The 21,324-nt window shown below is 52.5% G+C and overlaps 1 protein-coding gene across 1 annotated transcript; it reads right to left on the bottom strand.

Annotated features, from left to right (window-relative positions):
• Positions 1-14,731, bottom strand: STX6 (syntaxin 6). Its single transcript, XM_072868812.1, has 8 exons — positions 14,642-14,731; positions 12,099-12,268; positions 11,397-11,491; positions 9,553-9,615; positions 7,155-7,277; positions 5,709-5,815; positions 3,985-4,079; positions 1-2,347 (listed from the first exon to the last, which is right to left on the bottom strand). The coding sequence occupies exons 1-8, from the start codon at positions 14,674-14,676 to the stop codon at positions 2,271-2,273; spliced, it is 765 nt and encodes a 254-aa protein (XP_072724913.1). The 5' UTR covers positions 14,677-14,731; the 3' UTR covers positions 1-2,270.
• Positions 14,732-21,324: the final 6,593 nt, after the last annotated feature.

The following is a 21,324-nucleotide window of genomic DNA, read 5'->3' as shown; positions in this document are numbered from 1 at the left end:
GGTGATCTCTGCTGCTGCCCAGCATGGCGCAGCAGCAATGCATTTATTTAGCGTTGAAGGGAGGGGCACCACCAACACACAGAAAAAGCAAATATACACAGGAAAAGGGACCAAAGACATTTTGGTGGCTTGCGGTGATGCCAGCAGCTGGGCTGTCCTCCGGCAGTATGCCAGACTAATGAAGGAGTGGTCCAGCATGGAGCGCCGGGAGTCACTCCCGGAGGATGCACAACCACACTGACAATAACGTGGGGATCGGAGGTGTGCAAATACCAGCCAACGGCGAGCCCCGCTCCCCAGTCAGACTCGCGCTCCCGGGAACCTGCTCTTGGAGAGGTATTAAGCCCAAGGAGCCGCGCAGACACTGCAATAGCCAGCCTTGGAAAGGAGACACCACACATTTCTTGCAGTGGAACCAAAAGAAATGAGGTGCTCTGCAAGGATAAAGAGCAACTGCTGAAATAATTAGTGTGGGCTGGCACTAAGGGCACATGTGTGTTAATGAGGAGAGCACCTGCCCAGGCGTGGCAGGGCAGCTCGGTCTTGCCCCCCTGTCCGGCACCCGGCTGTGGAAGGCACAGTGGTGCTGGCTGTCAGCGCCCAGCACCTGTGGGGGGGACAGGGGAGGTCATGCAGCTGCTTGAAGGGAGCCACAAACCCAGTGGGGAGGAGTGTTCAGTCTGGGCTAAGCATCCCAGAGGTAAAGCCGTCTGGCAGTGAGCTTCCCACTTGGGAGGATGATTTTCGGGGGCGATTTGCAATTTCAGCAGAAGTCTTAGCATCAGCACCAATTAACTTCCTCCCCCAGCCCCATCTGAGACCCAGATGGGAGGCGTAAGCCAGCCTGTCCCAAGTCTTTTGGCGTTTGCAACTTAAATATGGGAGTAGACATTAGTAAGAAATCATTTTTGCTTTCCTGAAGAGTCACCCCATATTCTGCAATCGGTGTTCGCAGCACAACCCCCCCATCAGCGTTTCTCCCCTGTGATACTGCCAGGGTGAGCTTTCTTCATCACATTTTGGGATCGACCACCTGGCTAACTCCTAATTCACTGTACGAGGGAGACAACCAGGCTATCCGACACTGCTGAGACAACTTGAGTCACAAACAACTCAAAGGTAACAAAAGGACTGGGAAGTAATAGAGAAACATGACCTAGCTTCGAATCTCCTGCCTTTTGGTTGCTTACAACGGAGGTGTCCAAAAAACAGCAGTTGGGAAAAATTAAGACATCCTATTTACAAGTTCATATGCACTTAAAATACATAACTGAGCCCCATTCCTCTGATAATGTGTGTCGTGCACCCGCAGAGAGAACGTGGCTTGAATGGTCATCAAAAAAATCTTTAAAGTTTTTTTTCCTTAAAAAAAAAATAAGTTATCTTAGACCTGACAAATCACTTGCCAAAGGAAAGCGGCTGTTAAACAGAAGCAGTTACTCAGTTATACAAGGGCAAAGAAAGCGTCAGTCAATGAGCTTTAGAGGCTTGTATAACGAAGGAGGCAATCTTAAAAGCTTTAAGAAACTCACTCTCCAGCTAACGGTTGTTTGCCAGCTTTCAGTGTGCATCAACCCAAGTTTAAAGCTCTGGGGTTTCTAATCGCGCCCAGCCGGCCGATGGCAGGACACTACACCCTAAGGCTCACCTGTGTGTAAGCTTCTGCCAAGGGGCGGTGGACGTGAATGCCCTGCTGCAGACTCACCGTGGTATCTTGGCGGCAAGTTGGCAGCACGCAACCGGCCCATGGGAGGAAGGCTGCGTGGGGCAGGGGGAGTTCGGCCAGGGCTCCCCTCCCTCGCCGTGGCTGCGTGGGGTTTCACGCCACCGCTCCTCCTGGTAATGCTTTTGGCTGGCAAGCACCCGCAGGCTGGCGATGTGGTTTGTAATGCTCAGTGAATTAATTAATTCCTCCCCCCCCGGTCCCGTCCTCCCCAGGGCTCGCTGCTCTGTGTCCGCATCCGACCGCAGGTGGCTCGGGACCACTGCAACCAGCTCCTACCTGCACGGGGTGGAAGTGCAGGGGTCAAGTCCCCCTCCAGACTGCACCGCAGTGGGGGAGGAGGCAGCTCCAGTCCTCCACCCCCTCTCCCCGGGGCCAGGCGAGACACTGGCAGAGCCGAGCCGCGGTCCTCAGAGGAGAATGGTGGGAGCTAGTGCAGGTTTTCTTGCCGGCGATCTCTGTGGGCGGACGGAAACAGTGAGAGTTTCATTTCCCCATGCTACGGGGGCGAGGGGGGGGAAGGGGACGTCCGAGGAAGTTCAGTCCATCACAGGACAAAAAACAGGATGAGCACCACCAGCAAGATGACGAAGAGGACGATAATTGCACACCACTGCCGTCGATCTGGAAAGAAAAGGAAGGGTCAGTCTTCCTGCTTTAACAGGGAAGGAAAATTGGGGGAGAGCCTTTCTTCACTGTACTGCTAGGAGCCCAATTTAAGCTTAAAGAAGCCATAAAAAGCCAAAGCAGCAGCTGCCTTGGCAGCATGCCCCACTGCAGCCCATGGGGCGACAGTGTTTCTCCTCCAGGATACATCCATTTTTGGGGACAGCTGTGGGAATTCTGAGGCTTGTCCCCAACCAAGTTTGAACAGATTTGATAAGCCAGTTCAAAAGCAATCAGGAGAAACAAGCAGAGAGCTGCTGTGTGTTGCTGCTCATTCATGGAGTAACCTGTTTGCTAGAGGAAGAAGAAGGGGTCCAGTGAAAGCTGCCCAAAAGAGCTCTGCCGTAAGAGTTTGTGGCACCTCCCCTTGGGAGAGTGCCAGGAATGAGGTTTCCCCTGGATGTCTTTACATCTCGCTGGCCCTGTGCATGCTCTGCAGAAGCTCAACGCTGCATCGCCTCTGAGACCTGCTATCTGTCCATGGCCACGTCTGCGACGGCAGAAAGCTCCTGTGAGACGATAGTGCAGCCAGCAGGGATAGGGCTGCTGCCACCCCCCAACTTCTGGGCACCGAAGAGCCCTCCTGGTCAGCCTTGGCATGTGTGATGCCAGGGATAGCTCTTTCACAACTCTCAGAAGCACTCTGCAATGATCAAAGCTTTTTTCCCAGAGGAAAGGGGAGATATGCAAGGTTTGCCAGGGGTCATGCTGCCACTGGGCTACTGGTGACCCAAAGTCCACTGTCAGCACTCCAAATGGTCTCTCTAGGGCCATATTTCCACAACCTCATAAATCCCCTGACCAGCCTAATCCTGCAGAGCAGGAACACTTCTCATCCTGACTCGCTGTTGCCTCCAGGAGCTACCCAAGCACCCACAGGAGAGGTGTAACGGAGGAGGCGACTGCCGGGCGCATTGCCAGCGCTCAGAGAGGCGAGCCGGCAGTGGGGGACTTCCCGGCAGGCACGCTGGGCTTCCTGTTTGCTCTGCCTGCGGCACCCCGCCAGCCCACCAGCTTCAGGCACAGCCTTATAAGGACTTTTCTCATGGGTTCAGCCTCCCCCCCGGCACAGAAATCGCCTCTTTCCTCCGCCAGCTGAGAGATGTATCTGACTGACAACAGCCCTGTGGGCCAGCAGGCGCCAGCAGCCCAAGGGCAGGTGGGATCTGGGAAGGGGCTTGCCACAGGCAAGTGTTTGGTGCGGGGGAAGCCACACACGGTGGCAAGTGTTTTATGACACCTTGGAAGCTTTTGTTCCACAAGCAGCCTGGGAAACTGTAACAGAGCAGGAGACTGCAGAGCTTCCCCTCCTACCATCTAGAGGGGGATTCTCCCACTGTGGCAGTAGCAGCATAAATAGAAAGGCATCTGTAAATAAAATAAAGGCGAAGGACAGGCTGCAGAGCAGTGTCTGGGCAGGAGCAGCTGCAGGGCTTGGAAGTCTTCCCCCTCTTTCAAGCACCAAGAGTTGCTCCCTCCCCTCTGCTCGGGTCTGAGATGGCTGTGAGTGGGTGGGAGCACGCAGCATCCCAGCGCAAAGATCCAAGAGCTTGTCTCTCCCTTTCCAGGACTGGATCCCACTTCCCAGGACCTACCACTTGTCATGTGAGACACTTTGGCGAGTTTCTTCATGACGTTATCAAGCCGCGACTGAGTGCTGTCTAACTCATGGGAGAAGTCGTCCAGCATCCTGGGGACAGAGAAGCATGGCAGTTGTCAGCAAGCAGTGCATCCCTTTGGGATTTCTCAGCACGCTCACACACACTGATCAAAGCACCGATGTGATTAGTGTATCACACCTTGGCAGAGAAACGCAATGTGGCCCGGTCTCCTGGAAGTACCCAAGGGGGTAAAAAAAACCTAAACCTGCTAAAGCAGCAGCTCTGCTTTGGTGGAAAGCAGGAAGTCATCTGGGACTCCTGTCGGACTGGTCCCCCCTGCGTGTTCGCAGCTGAGCTCTACGCACCCCTGTGAGGTGAGGAGTGGGGGTTTTCCTCCTTTTAAGAGGAAAGTCTCATTTATAATCTGTGATTAGCAGAGACTGGTTAGATAGATCTAGGTGCTAGCTTGGACTTTAAATCTCTTTTCCTGTTCAGGGCTTGCAGCTGAAGGTAAAATCTTGTTCCAGTCATGTATCAAGCAGGAATGAGATTTTCAATTGCTTTTAAGGTGCTTTTTAAGCTCTGCATGGAAGTTACCCCTCTACTTCCTCCACACAGAGACTGTAATGAATTTGAAAGCCTTCCTGAAGCTGTGCTTTGTCAATGCCAAGAACCCATTTGAAGAGAAACAAGCATGTCCAGAATCAAGGTACCAATCCAATCATCTCCAGCCAGTGGGACTGGTTTCAAAGGACAGCTTCCTTCATCTGGAGTTCTAGAGCACTTGTTAAACTTTCATTCAGTGGGGGAAAAAGAAAGAGTTGTAAAAAACTCATTGCTGTACTTATCTGCTACTGTCTAGCAAGCACTGATGGCTTACGCGATGATCTGGAAACAGACACACCACACTAATCTGCTTCCGTGAGAGCAGAAGACTCTCACGCTGCAAGACTTTGTACAGGAGGTGGGTTTAAAGTTCCTCCTCTCCATCAAAGACAACATCACTTCACAAGGGACATAGCCCTCCAGTCTCTATCAGCCAAGGAGGGTTTTTAGGCACGAACCCTTCAAGCCTCTTTGGAAGTGGTAGCTGTTAGCCTGCATAACTGGAAACTTTATGCACTTGTTTGCAAAGGACATGCACTGGGAAAGAAATCTAATTTATATGTAAATGGATGGATGCAAATTACTTTGTGAGCTACCCTTTAACCCTTTGCGTGGGTGAGGGTTATTTTTAGCTTTAACTATGAATAGTAGCTCTGTGCTGCGTGTTTCAGAGCGGCAAGGCAGAGCTGAGAACTCCTGGGTCAAGCAGTTATCCAGGGGCAGTGCAAAACATTGTGGAGTGGGAAAGCGCCCGGTATTCCCATTACATAGCACCTCCCTCCCTTATCTGTTCGGTACTGCTGGCTGCCTGAAGACAAGGAGCGTAACTGTGTGCCTTAGGGGGAGTGTTTAAAAAGAAGGAGAAAGAAGGAAAGGTAAACTGGCAGCTAAGCCTGCCCTAGGTGCAAGCTTTCACACAAACGAGACTGTGGTTGGATCCTTGCAGGCTGCAGCAAGAAATTCTTTCCACTGCCTAAAATCAAAGGCTGGCTAGGAGAGGCTGCCCAAGGGACTAGTAAATTCAAGGCCCTAACAAGGGCAGAGATATATGCACAAGGACCTCCAGCTGTGTTGCCCCATACCGGGTTGTCAGCGCCGTGTCTCACACTTACACTGCTTGCTCCTCTAGCTCCCCGCCAATGCGCTGGGACATGTTCTTCAGCACCCCGATGCTGCCAGAGACCAGCTCCAACTGCTCATCTTGCTGCTCCACAATCAACTGGGGCCAAAGAGAAGGGAAACCGGCAATTACAGGTCTGCCGCCTCCTGCAGCTGGGTCGGAGCCAGCCGATCCAGTGGACAGACACTTGCTGCTTGGCCAACATCAGCTGCAGGGCCTGGGCACAGACCTAAGCCACCAAGAATGAGGACCGTGTTCCTAAGAAATGCTGGAGAAGTGACAGCCACAGGAAAGCCTCCCCAGCATGGCATCCCCGTGGCACAGCAGGCTGCAGTCTCCTGACATCCCTCCAAATCCAGCCTCAGCTCAGCCATGTCCCCTCCCTTCCCTGCTGCACCCACTGCTAAGGCGACTCCTGAAAGCCACAGGGGCTGGTCATCAAAACCTCCATGAGCCCCCCTGCCCGCAGCAGGTGTGGCAGCAAGCACCAGGGAGCCATGCTGATGCTGTGCCTGGGAAATGCAACCTGGAACATGCTGCAGCTAACAAGGGGTTAATGCGAGTAAAAGGCTGTTGCAGCTTCTATAGCTAAAAATAGCAAGCCTGGCTCCGAATGTGCCAAAGGAATAGGTCTGTTGATGTTTTAAGTCATTTTCAGGGCATAGTCACGCTAAGGATTAGATTTACCCTAGTTACCTACTTCTGAATCTGTTTATCTTCCTAGAGTCACTAGGTAAAACTCGTCTGAAAGCCGGGGCGGCGTCATGGGTCAGGAGCTTTAGCAGACTTTGCCGCCTCCAAGAAGCTGCCTGTTTAAAGGCCCGTGTTTGGGTGGGCTGCTGCACGAGGGTCTGCGTGTTGCCCGGGAACCCCTCCAGACAAACTGCCCCAGTGGCAGGGAAGCACCTCGCCAGGGGTTCTCACAAAGCCCTCACGCAGGCTTTCTCACAAATCTCATGTTGACAAAGGCAGGAAAAGGAAGCAGGCACGTGCTCCTGCTCCTAGCCTGTTCTAAAGGAGATGCACACAAACAACAGCAAACATCAGCTCATTTTTTTAACCAGGGGAAGCTGCATAAGAGAAACAGGCTCTCTTCTGTTTGCAGTGTTTCTACTCTTCCAAGAATTTCAGCAATCCTTGCAGTATTAAAGCTCAGTGTGCTACATCTTACAGATCATCTTCTTTGCCTTCTGCACAGAACAGAAGACCCAAGTCTCAAGCATTAAAATCTCTGCTCCAAGATGCATCCAAAGCTGTGCTGTACAGGAAATGCATGCACAGGTATATGCTGCAAGCAAAGAGAAGGGCTGTCAGGCTCCTGGATCTAGACCAGCCAAGGACTGGATTTTTTTTTTGGCTCTTGCAGCCCGTACCTCATCCCCCTGGTACCCATTTGGCAAGCAAAGTTATTTAGTACGCATGGTGCTAGCTGCCTTACCTGTTGTTGAGCTTGCTGCTCCTCGATGAAGTGTGAATTTGCTAATTGCAGCTCCCGGTCCAGACGGCTGTATTTGTCAGGTCCAGAGCTCCAACTCTGACTCCCACTTTCTCCCAGGAGCGCCTAAACAGATGCAGAGAGCCCTTAGCAACACCCTTGTGTCTGCTCACGGCCTGTCTACAGGGTGTAGTGGGAAGGCAGACGAGGCAATACTCCTGTACACACACAGACAGCATCCTTTTCCTCCTGCTCTATTGCTACTCAGACAGAGTGCTGTCACAAACTAAAACGATGTAATGCCAAAATGCCAGCCTGGGAATTCTCTGCAGTCCGATACTGCAGATATACCTCTGGAGTATGATCAACAGACGGTGTATGCAGGAGGTCTGCACAGCACAAAGGACTAGCAAAGATCTGCTCAAGAAGCAGCACTGTGTGCTAGGACATGTAAGCTGGGGAGTATCCGGATACATTGTGTTAACAGATGTATAGCTCGAACTGAACACTGTGCTACTAATGACAGGGGCTTAAGAGGGTCTGGATAAAGTACTTAACCAGTTGAGCTGACAGTAAAACAGTGCAATATATAACCACAGCAGTGTTGTATGCTCATGTTCTTTGATGCAGGCTACCTGTTCCTCCGGAATACCGTTCAGTTGCCAGCATACAAGATTACACTCGCTACCTGCTCTAAACCTGAACAGAGAAGCTTGTGCAAAGCCAGCAGAGACATGGCTTTCCAGCTGAGTAAGTCTGGACCCTGGAAGGGGTATAACATGACCAACAGATGCTGGAGAATGAACGTGGCCCGCAGGTGAGGAGCTGCACCCTGCAGCACTACGAATGGGTTAGGGAGCTCTGCCCACCAGCGTGGAGGCAAGGCCAACTTGTAACGAGACCGTCTCGCAGCTTCTGGTCATGGGCAGGAAGGGACGACCAAGTATTTGTGAATAACAGCAAGATAATGACCAGGCTGCTCTGGCAGGCTAAAAATGAGATGGTCTCTACAGTTCATCTGCCTTACAAGGTTCAAAGAGGAGCAAGGAAAGCTGAGGGACTGACTGCGCAGGAAGCCAGCAGGACATGTGGCTTTGTCTGCCCCCGAGACACTGAGCAAGCTACTGGTTCTTTCCAGTTCATGGCAAGCACAGCTACCGCTTATTTAACACGGTGCACTAGTTTTGCTGCAGCTTTAATAGAAAGGCCTCTGTTTGCCAGCCTTAGTCTGTGAGGGTCAGGTTGCCACCAGCCAGACTCTCAAGACGCAAGAGGCACACTGGAAAAGCCGCTGCAGCCCACCCCAGCACAAGCTTCGTGGTCTGGAGGGAAGGCAAGGGGCTGGGGAAGGGAGAGGAAAACGGCAAGGGGAAGTAAGTTTTCCTGACCAGATGTTGCCGTGTGAGCTGGGCCATATGGTCTCCTGCAGCTAGCAGGAACTTTGCACAAAGGAAAGCAGCAAAACGCAGAGACAGCTACAGACTTGTTTGAGCAAGGGTGTAAGGGACTTTGCTTCTCCAAGTGTTTGCCAAGCATATCAATTAACCCTGTAAAAAGCTCAGGAATCAGCTCTGTGCTTCTCAGTAGCTTGTTGCAGTTTGTAATTTTTGCCACAAGTAGTAAGACTCATGCAGCCAGATAAGTTAATTGTATGAAGTGCACACCAACTTTTACTGAGGCAGCTCTGGAAGTCAGCTCTGAGATCTCCTTACAGCCTCCCTGTCTGCCGGGGAGGAGCACAAGCCACATCTATTTCTATTCCTTAGATTACAAGTGCAGACAACCTGAGACTCCTTGAGCTTCTTCCATCTTCTTACATGGCTAACGATTACAAGAGGCAGCTGTGTGAAAGGATATTGCAGCATCTTGGCTCCTAAATAAAGCAGAGTGCAAGATTACATTCACTAACATGGATTCTGAGTCTGTTCCCCCCGAGGAGGAGGGAGATTCCCCTTTCCGCAGGATGATGCAACGCTGACAGTTGTACACAATCAGATCTGAAGACAGAGACAGATGGCAAGTGCTGACTTATTGCTTTGAGAGACAGGCTTGGAAGAGGGTGGCAGCAACATGCCTGCGAGAACCAGCTCTCTCGGGTCAGCAAAACAGACACAGTTCAAACATGCAGCTTTGCTGCAGCATGCAAGCCCCTTCCCAGAACAAAGGTTTTTAAGGGGATGAACTACAGACAGGATATATATTTTAATTACAGCTTTTATGCAGTTTTGATCAATGCTATACACTCCACCTTATGATGTGGGGCCTTGGAGTAAATGAAAATGGAAGTTTCACCTAACACATACCTTAAGACAACAGCTCCTAGAGCTGATAAATCCTCCTCACTCCTTAAAGTACCAAACAGCCACTGCATTCACTTAACTTGCCCGTTTCTGATTCTTACCTGCCTGTTTTTTCTTTCAGCCAGTGCTTGCACAGAGGAGTTTGACATCTGATCCTTCATTTCCTGTTCGTTCAACAAAAGAAGTATGTGAGCCCTGGATTTGAGGTGACAGGCAGTTTCAGGGTGCTACGCGGCTGTCTATACCCAGCAAGGTTTCTTTAGGGGGAGCGAGGGAAGGGAGATTTTCTTTGAAAAAGTACAGTTTTGAAGAGTCTGGAAGGATATTGTAGAAAGCTTCATCACAGTTCATCATTTTACTAATACTAGAATCAATGGCAATAGGATATTTTGAAAATATTCCTTATTTACTACTCATTTTGCTCCACTACAGCCAGAAACACTGATTTGTATAATAATAAACTAATATTCCAGTTGATAGACTGTAAGGAAGAGTCATGTTCTTCACAGTCTCAGAAGCCTGTAACCCCCTGCACCTTATTCCCAGTTGCATCTGGTTTTATACTGCATAGGACGAGATAGATTTCCTGTCCTGTGGCCATCCTCTCTGTGCCTACATTCTCTCTTTTATCAATAAAGTTTTGCTGTTGAGTTCCTGTAGAAGATCACTAGCCACAGAATGCTCCCCATCACAACACAAAGTAGTCTAGTTTTTATAGGCTAGATTAGCAAGTAGTGAATATGATCTAGCAGAGGGTGATCCACCAGCGCAGTTCTGATGTCACCAGAACATTTCGGTACGTTTTACTATTCAGAGATGTGTAATACATCACCTAAGAGCACCAGATCCCACTCGGTTACTTCTCACCGGCTAACGCACGTGCTGCTGTGCATCACGAATTCCCCCAAGGAAACTGGAAGTCAGCTGCATAATACCACTAATGAATTTCATTTAACAGTAAGAGACACTGCTCCAAAACCCATTAGCCAGCAGTTTTCAGCCAGGAAAAGAGGACCATAGAGTGGGCTTGCCTGATCCTGCCCATTTGGGAGTGGGCTGCACTGAGGGCAAGGCAGTGAGTACATGCCTGCTACCTGGGGCCAGCATGGTTTTCGGATCAGTTCCCAGGCAGCAAGCCTTAGGAACTGCAACCAGACCACAGGACTGCAGGTAGGGTAACAAGCTTGCTGCCAGCCACAGCAATGTATTTCGTGAAGCAGGAACATCAGAGTCATGAGGGGCACCAGAAACTAAGCTACGCTCAGTGTAGCTATTAATAGGGAGAAAACTTCCTAACTAGCAGCTTGTTACCAAGCAGTGAAGCTTTTGGGAAGATGTTTCTTCTCTATTACCACCAAGTTGTTAAAATCCTCCTTTTGCTTCTGAGGTGTGAGGTTAAACTAAAAAAAAAAGTCTTCCTCAAGTTAAAAATATATCTAGTGGTTGTTTGGACTATTTTGTAGCGGTAGGAAGTTGAAGTCACCACGTCAATAATGCTAGGCTTTAACCATCTGTCAGTGTTCAAAGTGGACTCTCTGTTTTTGAAAACTAGTGCTACAAAAGCACAGGACAGTTGTGATTTCCTTCAACTCTGAAGGGAGGCTCCAGCCTCCCCTACCTCGCAGTGGGGTCTTTATTCTTCCTCCCCGGTTACTATATGTTCCCAGGCTTTCTGTTGTAAGAGAGGTGTGAAGACTTAACAGGGCAGCAGCAGAAAAGGAGGGTATGCCATGGGGAACCTGCACCCCCACAGCCCCAAACCCATCTGGGCAGCCCCAGGAGGGAGTGCACGGGGAAGGGGAGGAAGCCTGAGAGAGAGCAGGTAGCAGGTTTATTCTCTGCTCTCCAGTTCAGCATGGAAATGGCCACAAGCTCTCCTTTTTTTAATCACCTAATCACTCCCCCTGCCTTCCCCCCGCTCCCACCCCAAGCCCATGTTCCTTACCCTGACCACCTGCCGCGTGCTCGTGATGAAGGCTTTCCTGATACCCAGCTCCGTCGCATCAAGGTTGAATTTCCGCGGGTTTGCCTCAACAATGCGTAGGGAGCGAGTCAAGGAGTCCCCGTTAGCAGTGTTGGGTATGCACACAGATACACAAATCCTGAGCACACCGCAGCGGGGATCTACCAAGTGGCCATTGCGCCGTGCCTTTTCCCAAAATTTGATTAGCAAAGTACGAAACACTGGAGGAAAAAACAGGCATGGCAGGAATGTATTGTGCAGTACACATACCAGCATGACGTTTCTCTCTTGCATTTTTTTTTTGTTCTCTGATGCTGTGCAGCGCTTTCAGGAGTGTTCAGATGAACACAAGGGAAAAGGAGTACTTCTGGAAGCCAGCCTAGAGTATGACTGACTACACAGAAATCCAAATTCATACAACACAATAGGCTTTCTAGAACAAAGCATCTTAAAACATACCTTGTCAAAAGGAAAACAAAAAGGCAAAAGGAAAATCCTTCTGCTGAACACATTTGCCTTAATTTCTCATTTGCAGTTTGAGAAAAGCTGATGTAAATGCAAAATTCAATCCCAAATAGTGGTGATTTCTGCAAAAGGTAAATGCTGGCAAGTACTGGTACTTGGCTATTTAGTACAACTCGGGAACTGCACACCCCTACCTCCAAAGGACCACAGAAAGGATATTAATTGTTTCATCCAAGTCTTCCAGGTCCCACTCAATGCTCCGCAGGTTATTCCTGAGCTCATTAGTGGTCCAGTCGATTTCTTCTCTTGTGGCGATGGAGGGATCTTGCAAGAGCTCTGTCCACCTCTGGAAGAGGCCCTGGGCAGTGTTCACGGCTTTCTGCACCTCCCTGCAACCGGGGTGATTAAAGAGAAGAAAAAGGGATTATCATCAGTTGCTCTGCAGCAGTCATGGCAAGACAGCCCCACGTCCAGCTGAGCAGGGAAGGAAAGCTTTCTCCCAAACATCTTTCCTTCAAACAATTTTTAGTTTATTTTGTAAAATAAGGATTTGCCCTACCTGCTAGACAATCCCGTCTCTTGTTTGCAGCACAAAGTGCTGAGCAACAACAACTTACAGGTCAGCTATTAATGAAGGGACCTATTTCTTTAGGGGAGGCTTCTGTTGAGTGTCACACAGGCAAGCCAGGGCAGTGTCTGAACAAGGCTGCTCTTTGGCAATTAACGTTTCGCATTCCTCTAAACAGCTTTCCTCTGAAGGCTCTTGACTACCTAGGTAAGATACCCCAAGGGCACACAGAATTACAGGAACTGTCCCCACAATACAGCCAGGCAGACTGTTGAGTGCAGTGCTGTTTATTTTAATTTAGCATTAAAAAAATACACAGCTTTACCATGCTGGCTTAGGGAACAGAAGTCTTTTCTGCTGGTCTAAGCTTTTTGGAGATGAGTGCATTCACAGCACGGGAAGGCAGCTTTGCTGATGGTACTGAACACTGCTTTGATGGTTTGGGGCAAGAGGGTCTGTAAGCTTGGGTCACGGTCCATCAGTGTGGTTATCTGTATTTACAAACGCTGCAGTCCTGAGCTGTGAACTGCTCCCCCAGGTTCATGGGAAGCCGGGATGAGGGATGGGGATGAGACCAGACTTTGCTGGTGTGAAATGTGGCCACCACGAGCCCAAGAGCTTGCACACAGTATCCACGTAAGATGCAGGTGTTAATCGCCAGTGAAGGAAAGCAGGTTATCAGTGGGGGAAGCCCAGGACAGATGAACTGAGCGCGCATCCTGCAGGGGTGCCAGGGCTGCAGCTCTCTCTACATTACACCATGGCCTGAAGTACTCAACTTTGTTGTCGAAGCTGCAGTCTCTCGGCACCCTGACGCGCATCCCTCCTCTCCTCACACGCCTACAGCTCCGAGTCTGCCACACCTAGTGCCCTAAAGTCAGCAGCCCGCACTGAGGATCTGGCAAGCTTCGTTCCCTTCACTATTTGCTAGCAAAAGTTTTGGTTTTTTCATCTGGGTATACTTGGGGAAGTACTCACAAGCAGGAATTTAAAGCAGAGCTGGATGTCCTCTGATGGGAAGCATTACAAACTCCAGGAAAGCAAACTGAACACAACTTGGATGGCTTCCACCAGCTCCTTCCACCCCAACCTGCCAGGTAATAATTAATGCTGGGAGCGGCAGCACATCCCCTCTCCCCTCCCAGCCCTTCCCCGCACGGCGCTGGAACGTCTCCAGAAAGTTTGACAGAACATTTGCTCCCCACCCCCAGCGACTCGTATTTTTTCCCCTTACCACCAGTTCAGCCTGGCAATGACTGACTTTCCCTGGCTGCACCAGCATCCCTTCCCACACCTCTTGTGCTCACATGGCTTTCCCCACTGCTCGCCTACGAGCACCTCTGCTGCTCCTGAGTGCTGCTTCACCACGATACAGGGCAGGAGACAGGCCTGCAGCAGAAGCTGAAGCTGGCCCCAGGGCAGTATTTAGAGGCTACGCTACTTTCGCCCTATTGATTAAAATTTTCCTCTCCTCCTGCCTCGACCACCTTTGGTTTGTGTTTGCCTTTGTTCAGGCTCTTCTCTGCTTGCTTCCTCTCATGGCCACCATCCATGCTGCAGTTTCTTCCCCAGCTTGGTCCCTGCTCCTCTCCATCTTTCCGCCTGGACGCCACGGCCCTGGCCCCTTGGGGATGCCACCCACGAGCCAGCCCGCCCTGCTCTGCCTGCAGCTGGGCGACACTTCCCAAGCCACCGCCGCCGCGGGGACATCCGGGCAGGCTGTCCCCAAGCTGGGCCAGCGTGCCGGGAGCCGCACCTGCAGCCAAGGCAGCGCTGCACCTCCCGCTTCCCCGCTCGCCCCTGTACCCGGGGGTGCACCTACAAACCTCGGGTCTCCTTGGCACGGAGAGCGGGGAGCGCTTCGTGCGGGGAGGCCCGGGCGCGGCCCTGCACCTGCCCGGCGCAGCGCCTCTCCCCGGGGCCTTCCGCGCCCGGCCGTCGACGCCGGGCACCCCAGGGCCGCCCCAGACCTCCCCTCCCCCCAGCCGCAGAAGGGGGGAACGGGGGCGCCATTTTCCCCCGCCCCGGTCGCCTCCAGAGACCCCCGACCGCCGTGCACCCCCCAACCCCCAGGCCTCCCCTGCTGCGGGGCGGCCGTGCCCAGCCCCCCCTGCGCCCGGAAACGCCCCCGGCCCCTTCCCCGGCCCCCCACAGCCCCCCTGGCGCGGGGTTTCTCCTCAGGGTCGGGGCTCACCCCTTCACCACGAAGAAGGGGTCCTCCATGGACATGGCGCTGCCGCCGCCGCGCGCCCCGGCCGCCGCGCGCCGCCCGACACACCCCCCGCTGCCACGCCACGCCCCTTCGCCTCGCCCCGGCGGCGCCGTCGCGCGCCGCGCGCCTGCGCACAGCGCTGGTGGTGGGGGCGGGCTCGGGTGACGTCGCACTCGCTGCCTGAGTCGCGCGGCGCCATGGCGGCTGTCGGGGCGAGCGGCAGCACCCGGGGCTGTCCCCCGGTGTCCCCCGGTGTCCCCCAGCCCGCTGCCGGGCGGGAGCGGCCCCCAGCAGGGGTGCGCTGCGGGGAAGCGGGACCGCCCCGGCTCTTCCTGAGGGCTTTTCCAGGCTCGGGGAAGCTCCGGCCCGCTGGGCCCCGGGCAGCCCTGAAGTGCTCGGAGGCTCAGTGTCCCTCTCACCCCGTGCCGGCTTCTCGGCATTGAGCGGGCACGTCCCGTGCGGGGCTGGGGTGGCCGCCCTGTCTTGGCTGCCGGGCCGTGGTCCCTGCCAGGAGCGGCTGGGCCAGGCTGTGTTCCCGTCCGGTGGGGGAGGAGAAGGGGAGAGCAACAGCCAGTCTGCTCTGGTGCCGCTACCCTTCCTGCCCCAGGAATGAACAGGCACCGCTTCCTTCCTCCTCCCTTCTGTGGGGCGAGAACAGCCCTTCGGCTCTTGGCTTTCGTCCATCCCAGGGAGAGGACCCCCGGTTCCCTCACTCCCGCCTCTTAAATCTCTGGGCTCCGTAGTAGCCTCTCAGGTGCGAGCACAGATAGCCCTGGGCTTATGAAAGCTGGCTGGAGAGGAAGGGTGCCAAGGCAGTGCTGGGGATGTTCCCACGTACAGATGGCTGAACTCCCTCTGTGCTGCACGCTGCGCGGGGGATGTCCCTGCGTTACTCCCACGGGACAGGCAGGCATGACGGTCGATTTTGCAGAGGCTTGGCCAGGAGTGGTACCCCAGATCTTTGCCATCTTGACCGAAGTGCATGTCCCTGCCTGTGCTTTCCGAATGTGGCTGTGGTCCAGCGTCCCTCGCAAAGGCAGTGCTGGCTCACTGAGGGAACAGGCACAAAAACCACTTGCAGAGATGCCTCCTCAGCATGTGAACTGGATACCTCACTTTTGCAGCCACAGCAGCTTTTATTTGAGTGTGGGGTGGGAAGGCTGTGGCACATGTAAAACCGGTTTCTGCAGTTTGTGGGGTGAGAAAGCCGCCTCCTGCTCTGGCCAGCCCCATGCCTGGGAAGCCGCAGCTTGCCAGGTGTGGTGCAACAGGTGGCAGCTTTAGGGCTTGTGTTTGCCGGCCCTTCCTTGCTGCACCTTGGATTGCTTGTTTCCCACGCCAGCAGGATTTGGGGGGTGCGTGCCAAATGGGCTTGTGCTGAGCATGGGGGGTTCCCTCCAGGAAAAAACAGAGTGCCGAGGAGACACTGGGCCAGTTACGTCTGTCCCTGTCCGCCAAAGACCTTGTACTCCCCAAAACCTCACGGTCCTCCCATGATTTCCACCTGTGGTTCACACTGCAGAGCTCCCACCTTCCCCGTTGCCGCCGTTACCCACGCTGTGCCACAGCCCTCGTCTCCTGCTCTGGCAGCTTTGGGCTTCTTGCTGGGATAGAGGCAGAAAACCAGTGTGTTTCTAAGCAGGGGAAGGAGAGCTTGGGTTGGGCTGGAGCTGCTCGGCAGTTCTGGTTTCCTCCTGCCAGCAGTGTCCCAGCAGAGGCCTGGTAACTACTGGGTACCCATGCTGGCTCTCCTTTGGGTGCTGCTGTGCTCTGCAGGGACAGTTGTTTCCTGATGCGCTGTGCCTTAATGACTCGCGTATTGCAAATGGGCTGGGAGGTGGCAGGTTGTTCTGGGAGGTGCAGGACACCATAACTTGCCTGTCTGAACATGCACCCTCAGTGAGGACACCCCTCTGAAGCAGCCAGCCGGCAGCTCGGAGCATGTCGTAGCCTCGTTGCTCTGTTTTTGGAGCCTCTGAGGGATTTGGCTGTAGTAGTTAGGGTGCTTAAAGACATGGTGTATTCTGAGCAGTGCACCAAAGGTTATCAAGGTGAGATTTATTCAAACACTCATGAAAATCTATCAGGGGCAATTCGCAGTGCTCCACTTTTGGTGCACCGAGGCTGTGCAGTTTGGCTTGCTCTCACAACCCGTCCCCTGAAACCTTCACCGCGCTGGGAATGAAAAAGGGAAAAGCTCCCATAGCCTCTGCGAGTTACTAGCGAGAAAATTCAGAAATCCTTTACTAAATTATACAAATACTTTATTCGCTTCATTTCGTAGAGAATGGGTTTTACGCTTGTGCAAAAAAGTGTAAAGCTTCGCAGAGCTGTTGAGGGCTGAAAATAAGGAGGCATTACCGAAATGTAGGGAAGTTGCAAACTTTCCAGGAATAAAAAAGGCAGCCTTTTCTTTGATGCTGGAAATTAATTTACGTGATGTAATAAATTATTTAGATTTTCACATGAAAGCCACTCCAACCACACTGCTATGGATTTTTTAGAATGGGGGCATTTTTGCTGTTTCTTGTGGGAAGCTCTGATTTTTTGGTTTGGAAGCACCGGGGAGTGTTCCGGTAGCTTTTCGGCTCCCTGGGAGAGGAGTGCTCGGCGCATGGCGCACAGCTGCAGAACTGGTCAGGAAAGATCTGATTAAACACTTCTGTGCTGAAAAGTGCCAACTCGTCAAAATCCCAACCATCTGCAGGAAAGAACTGGGCTCACTGAAACTTTTATCAGGAAAATTTTTGTGGCGTGTGTGTACATGCACAGGGGTGTGTGTGTGATCCCGTACTAGCCTGGTGCAAAGAATATGCATTTGGTGTGAGAGAGATGGCTTTTCCTCTCAGGGAGAAGCTGGATTGGTTTTAATTTGGATTTGTAAAAGTATAGGGGATTTTCTTTTTCCCTCAGAAAAGGTTTTACAGCTAAAGGAAGAAGTGATAAAGCGAATGGGTTTCAGATGCTTTGGTGTTTTTCCTCCTCGTTTACATTTTTAGTGAAAGTTGTTGAAGATTTTCAATGGTGGTTGTAAGAGGAGGATTAAGGCAGTGATAACTTGATACAAAACACCAGTCTGTAGCTAAATATTCAGTGTTGTGGTGGGCAGTGAGGGTTTACATCAAATCCTACCCACTCGTGGCCCTTCTGCATTTGTAACTAGGTATCCTGAGCCTCTTTTTTAAAAATCTGTGGTGACTTCACTGTGAAGCGCAAAGGGGCAGATGACACGAGGCCTCAACCATGCAATGGCATTGCCACAAAAGCAACGGCTGCCTGGTCAGCAAAGGGGGAGGTGAAGCAGCGGAGTTACAGCTAGCTCTGTGTGCCACAGGGCCAATGGAGCGGGTTTCCTTGGGCTTGCCGTTGTCTGGGAAGGAGTGAAGCCTGACTGAAACTTTTCCTGTGGTCGTGGCTTTCCTCCTGGGCTCTCTGTTGTCTAACGAGAGCTGGTTTCATGCCATAGCTGTATTCTCGGGTGGGTTCGTAACAGTGCAAGGCCTGTGTGCAGCAGAGACTGCAATCCCTGACTGGGCAACCAGACAAAAATGGTAAAAATGCAGTCAAGTATGGAGTAAATGAGCAAATGCAAGGTGATAATTCATGATAGGATGCATGATATTTAGGAATAGACAAATAGGACTATTCAGAATAAGGGTTGTTTTGGAAAAAATTAATTTTCCTCTTCGCAGTGCATGAGCAATTGGTTATTTAATGAAGATGAAAACAGGAAACGAAATTGAGCAAAGGTGGCATTACTTTCTGCATGGTGAACCTCTGGGACGGCCTGCCACAGGATGCCAGGGATGCTGAGAGCTTACCTGGATCCAAAAGTGGTTAAATTACATGAGCAGTGAGGTGCTGTACTGCTAGAGCCCTCGTTACTTTCTTAAGTGGGTGAAATTAGAAGGAACTTTTCCTCAGCAGCCTTACCCTGTGTCCATAGATGACCTGGCCAGGGCTCTGGGCTCCATCATGTAGTCAGCCCCACAAGCCAGGTGAAGGACGAGGTGGCCAAAGGAAGGTCCCTACAAGAGGGAAGGAGCACAGATCAGAAGGAGCAGGGGGAATCAACGCTTGCTGGCAGGCACAGACGTTTTATTTTGCAGTTTCCCTCAATGGTAGGAGGAGGGATTTGACACAGAGAGGATCTGCTCTGCCCTTGCTGGTCATGGTGGTGGTTGCTACTCTGAGGACTCAGAAGGTTCCCTCCTGGCATGCCTTTGGACTTTTAATAAGCACTGTGTGTGGTGTGCTTTGCTGGCAAGTCCCAAGACCCCAGTCCCCCTTTTCGTTAGAGGCAGCAGAGCTGGCGGCCTCTCCTAGGAGGACGGCTCCATGACTCGGGAGCATCATTGTGCAGCCTCCCCATCATGCCTAAGCGGGAAGCTGTTGCACAGAGGACACATCTGCACTCTGGGATGTGCAGAGGGCTGCAGTCGTCATTTGCCCACCGGCTAAAAGGAAGGTGACATTGAGATACAGGGAGAGAAAAAAAATAATTAGGCTGAGATTCCTTTGGGCAGGCAATCTACCCTGCGGTTTGCTGAACTGTGACTTTGTTTGGCTCCGTGATTAATTTGAGATGTTTAACCCCATGCTGGGCTGCAGGTGAACACCACCGAAGCTGTCTTCTTCTTTAGCAAAGAGTTTGCTGGGGAGCAAATTGCTCCAGCGAAAAGCAGGGGCTTTGCTGGGCAGCCAGAGGGTCGTCTGCTTGGGCTGCATCCCAGGGCTGTCCTGCTTCTTTTCCCCCCAGACACAAGGCAGCCTCCGTCTTTGGAAATGACACAGGACCCATTGCAGGCGTATCAGAGAGGGAAAAAAAAAATACAGGAAGGTGGACTACAATAGAAGGGTTGTCTGATAGGAAACCCCGGACAAATAAATGCATTTTTTCCCCAGGAAACCCAAGCCAGTTCTATAAAACACTGAAAGATGTGGGGCCACATTTTTCCAAGGGAAATGGCTGCCTGAAGAAGCTGATAGCTGGGAGTGGGATTTCTTCCCCCCTGCTTTTGTGTTTGGAGAGGCTGCTGGAGGAGTAGCAGGATTTCTGACGGGCAGGGGGTCCGGGTCATGGGTCTCCAGGGGAGGGGAGGGAAGTCCCAAAGCAGTGGCTCAGAGTAAGGGAAGGGAAATTTTAAATCATTAGTGCAGGGGGAAAAGGGGGAATTCCAGGTCACCGGTGAAAAAAAAAGATGTGTAGGAGGGAGAGCTGCCTGCCTGGGGTATCTACGCTACCATCTCTGCCGATGACGGGAAGGGGGTTTTTAACCCTGCAAAACCCCTTTGCTTTCTAGTACGTGGCTGTGCTGCAGGCTCACACCCCGCTGTGGTTTCAGGGGCGGGTGTTTTGACGCTCTCAGAAGCTGAGGGAGCTGCTTCCTCTCCTTTGAGTTTAGGTTTGTATTGATTTGTTTGTATTTGTTTCGCTTGCAAGTTGTGTTTGGTTTTCATTCGGCAGTGATTAGCGGTTAGTGCTGTTGGCTGTGTTTTGGGATGTTTCCCAGCTCTTCTGACCTTATCTCCAAGCATGGATGAACCAGAGCAGTTGGGAACCCTGGGGGATGAGTTACCGATATCCGATTGCAGCAGGTCCAGACCGCATCCATGCAAATCATCGATTTTTCTGACGAAAAAAAAAACCCAACCCCAAACAAGCCTCCTCCTCCTCCTGAGCCCTGTGTGGGTCCCTCACAATTCAGATGTTCGTTATTCCCATCTAGAAACAAACTTGGGTTGCGGATGAATCCACGTTTGGAAATGTTCCTCCCTGTCCTATTATGCTTCCATCAGCAATCCCTGGGGATGCACCTGGATATCCCTGGGGCTTTGGCTGTCCTGAAGCTCTGTTTTTGCTGCAGGCAGCCGTTGGTGCAAAGGCTTTTGCCCCAGCCCCACTGGTGGTGAGGGAGGTCTGGCTGTTTCGTTCCCATCTGCTTCCCGGCAAGGGTCTAACTCATGAATCCTGGGCCGAATTGAAGAGTGAAGGGACGATGCACTGCCGTGGTGCTGGGACAGCCAAGAGAAGTGATGGATGACTTCAGCCTGTGCTTCGAGGAGACCCTAATTTCACCGTCCTTCCTACCCGGAGGGTTTTCCACCTCTTTGCTGCAGCTGGCTTCCCCCTGGGGCCTGGGCCGCACATTTGGTGACAGTGAGGGGCTGGCAGGGGGGTGGGGACGGGGACAGGGACCGCTGTCAAAACAGGATCTTGCTAACCACATCCTCAGCCCCACCGCTGCAGGTCGGGGAGGCTGCGCTGCGTGCCAGATGGCCATGCCGGTACGGCCCCCAGCCACGCCGCTGCCGCGTGGGCTGCGGCTGGGGGGGACCGGGGGACCCCGGCCGGGGTTTTGCTGCCATAGCTGGGGATGCAGGCAGCCGGCACGCAGCCCCAGCAGCCCACGCCGCTCCCAGCCAAGATGCAGCCATGCGAATCCCTGATGAGCTTCCCGGCACCGACCTCCTCTGCCTGCCATCGAAGGCAAATTTAAACGCCTCCAAAAGACCCGGTGGTGTGCGCAGCCCTCTGCAATTATTATTTGTACCAGAAGCTGCTTCCTGCCCCGAGCTGCTTTTATCTCGCATTGTTTTCCTTTCCAGGTGGGGCCACGGGCACCCCGCTGCTCGGCCTCCGGGGCTGCCTCCTCCGCCGGCTT

Source organism: Ciconia boyciana, chromosome 7 (assembly GCF_034638445.1).
Source record: "Ciconia boyciana chromosome 7, ASM3463844v1, whole genome shotgun sequence".
Lineage (NCBI taxonomy): Eukaryota > Metazoa > Chordata > Aves > Ciconiiformes > Ciconiidae > Ciconia > Ciconia boyciana.
This window is presented reverse-complemented; position numbering and strand designations above follow the sequence as displayed.

Bases quoted from the DNA above. Each gene is read 5' to 3' on its own strand.
- STX6 (XM_072868812.1), bottom strand. From the start codon at position 14,676: ATGTCCATGGAGGACCCCTTCTTCGTGGTGAAGGG. The intron at 11,492-12,098 runs ATATCCTTTCTG...CTCGCTCCCTAC, and splicing joins AGACTTGGATGAAACAATTA to GCATTGTTGAGGCAAACCCG. The intron at 4,080-5,708 runs GTAAGTGTGAGA...CTCTGTCCCCAG, and splicing joins GAGCTAGAGGAGCAAGCAGT to GATGCTGGACGACTTCTCCC.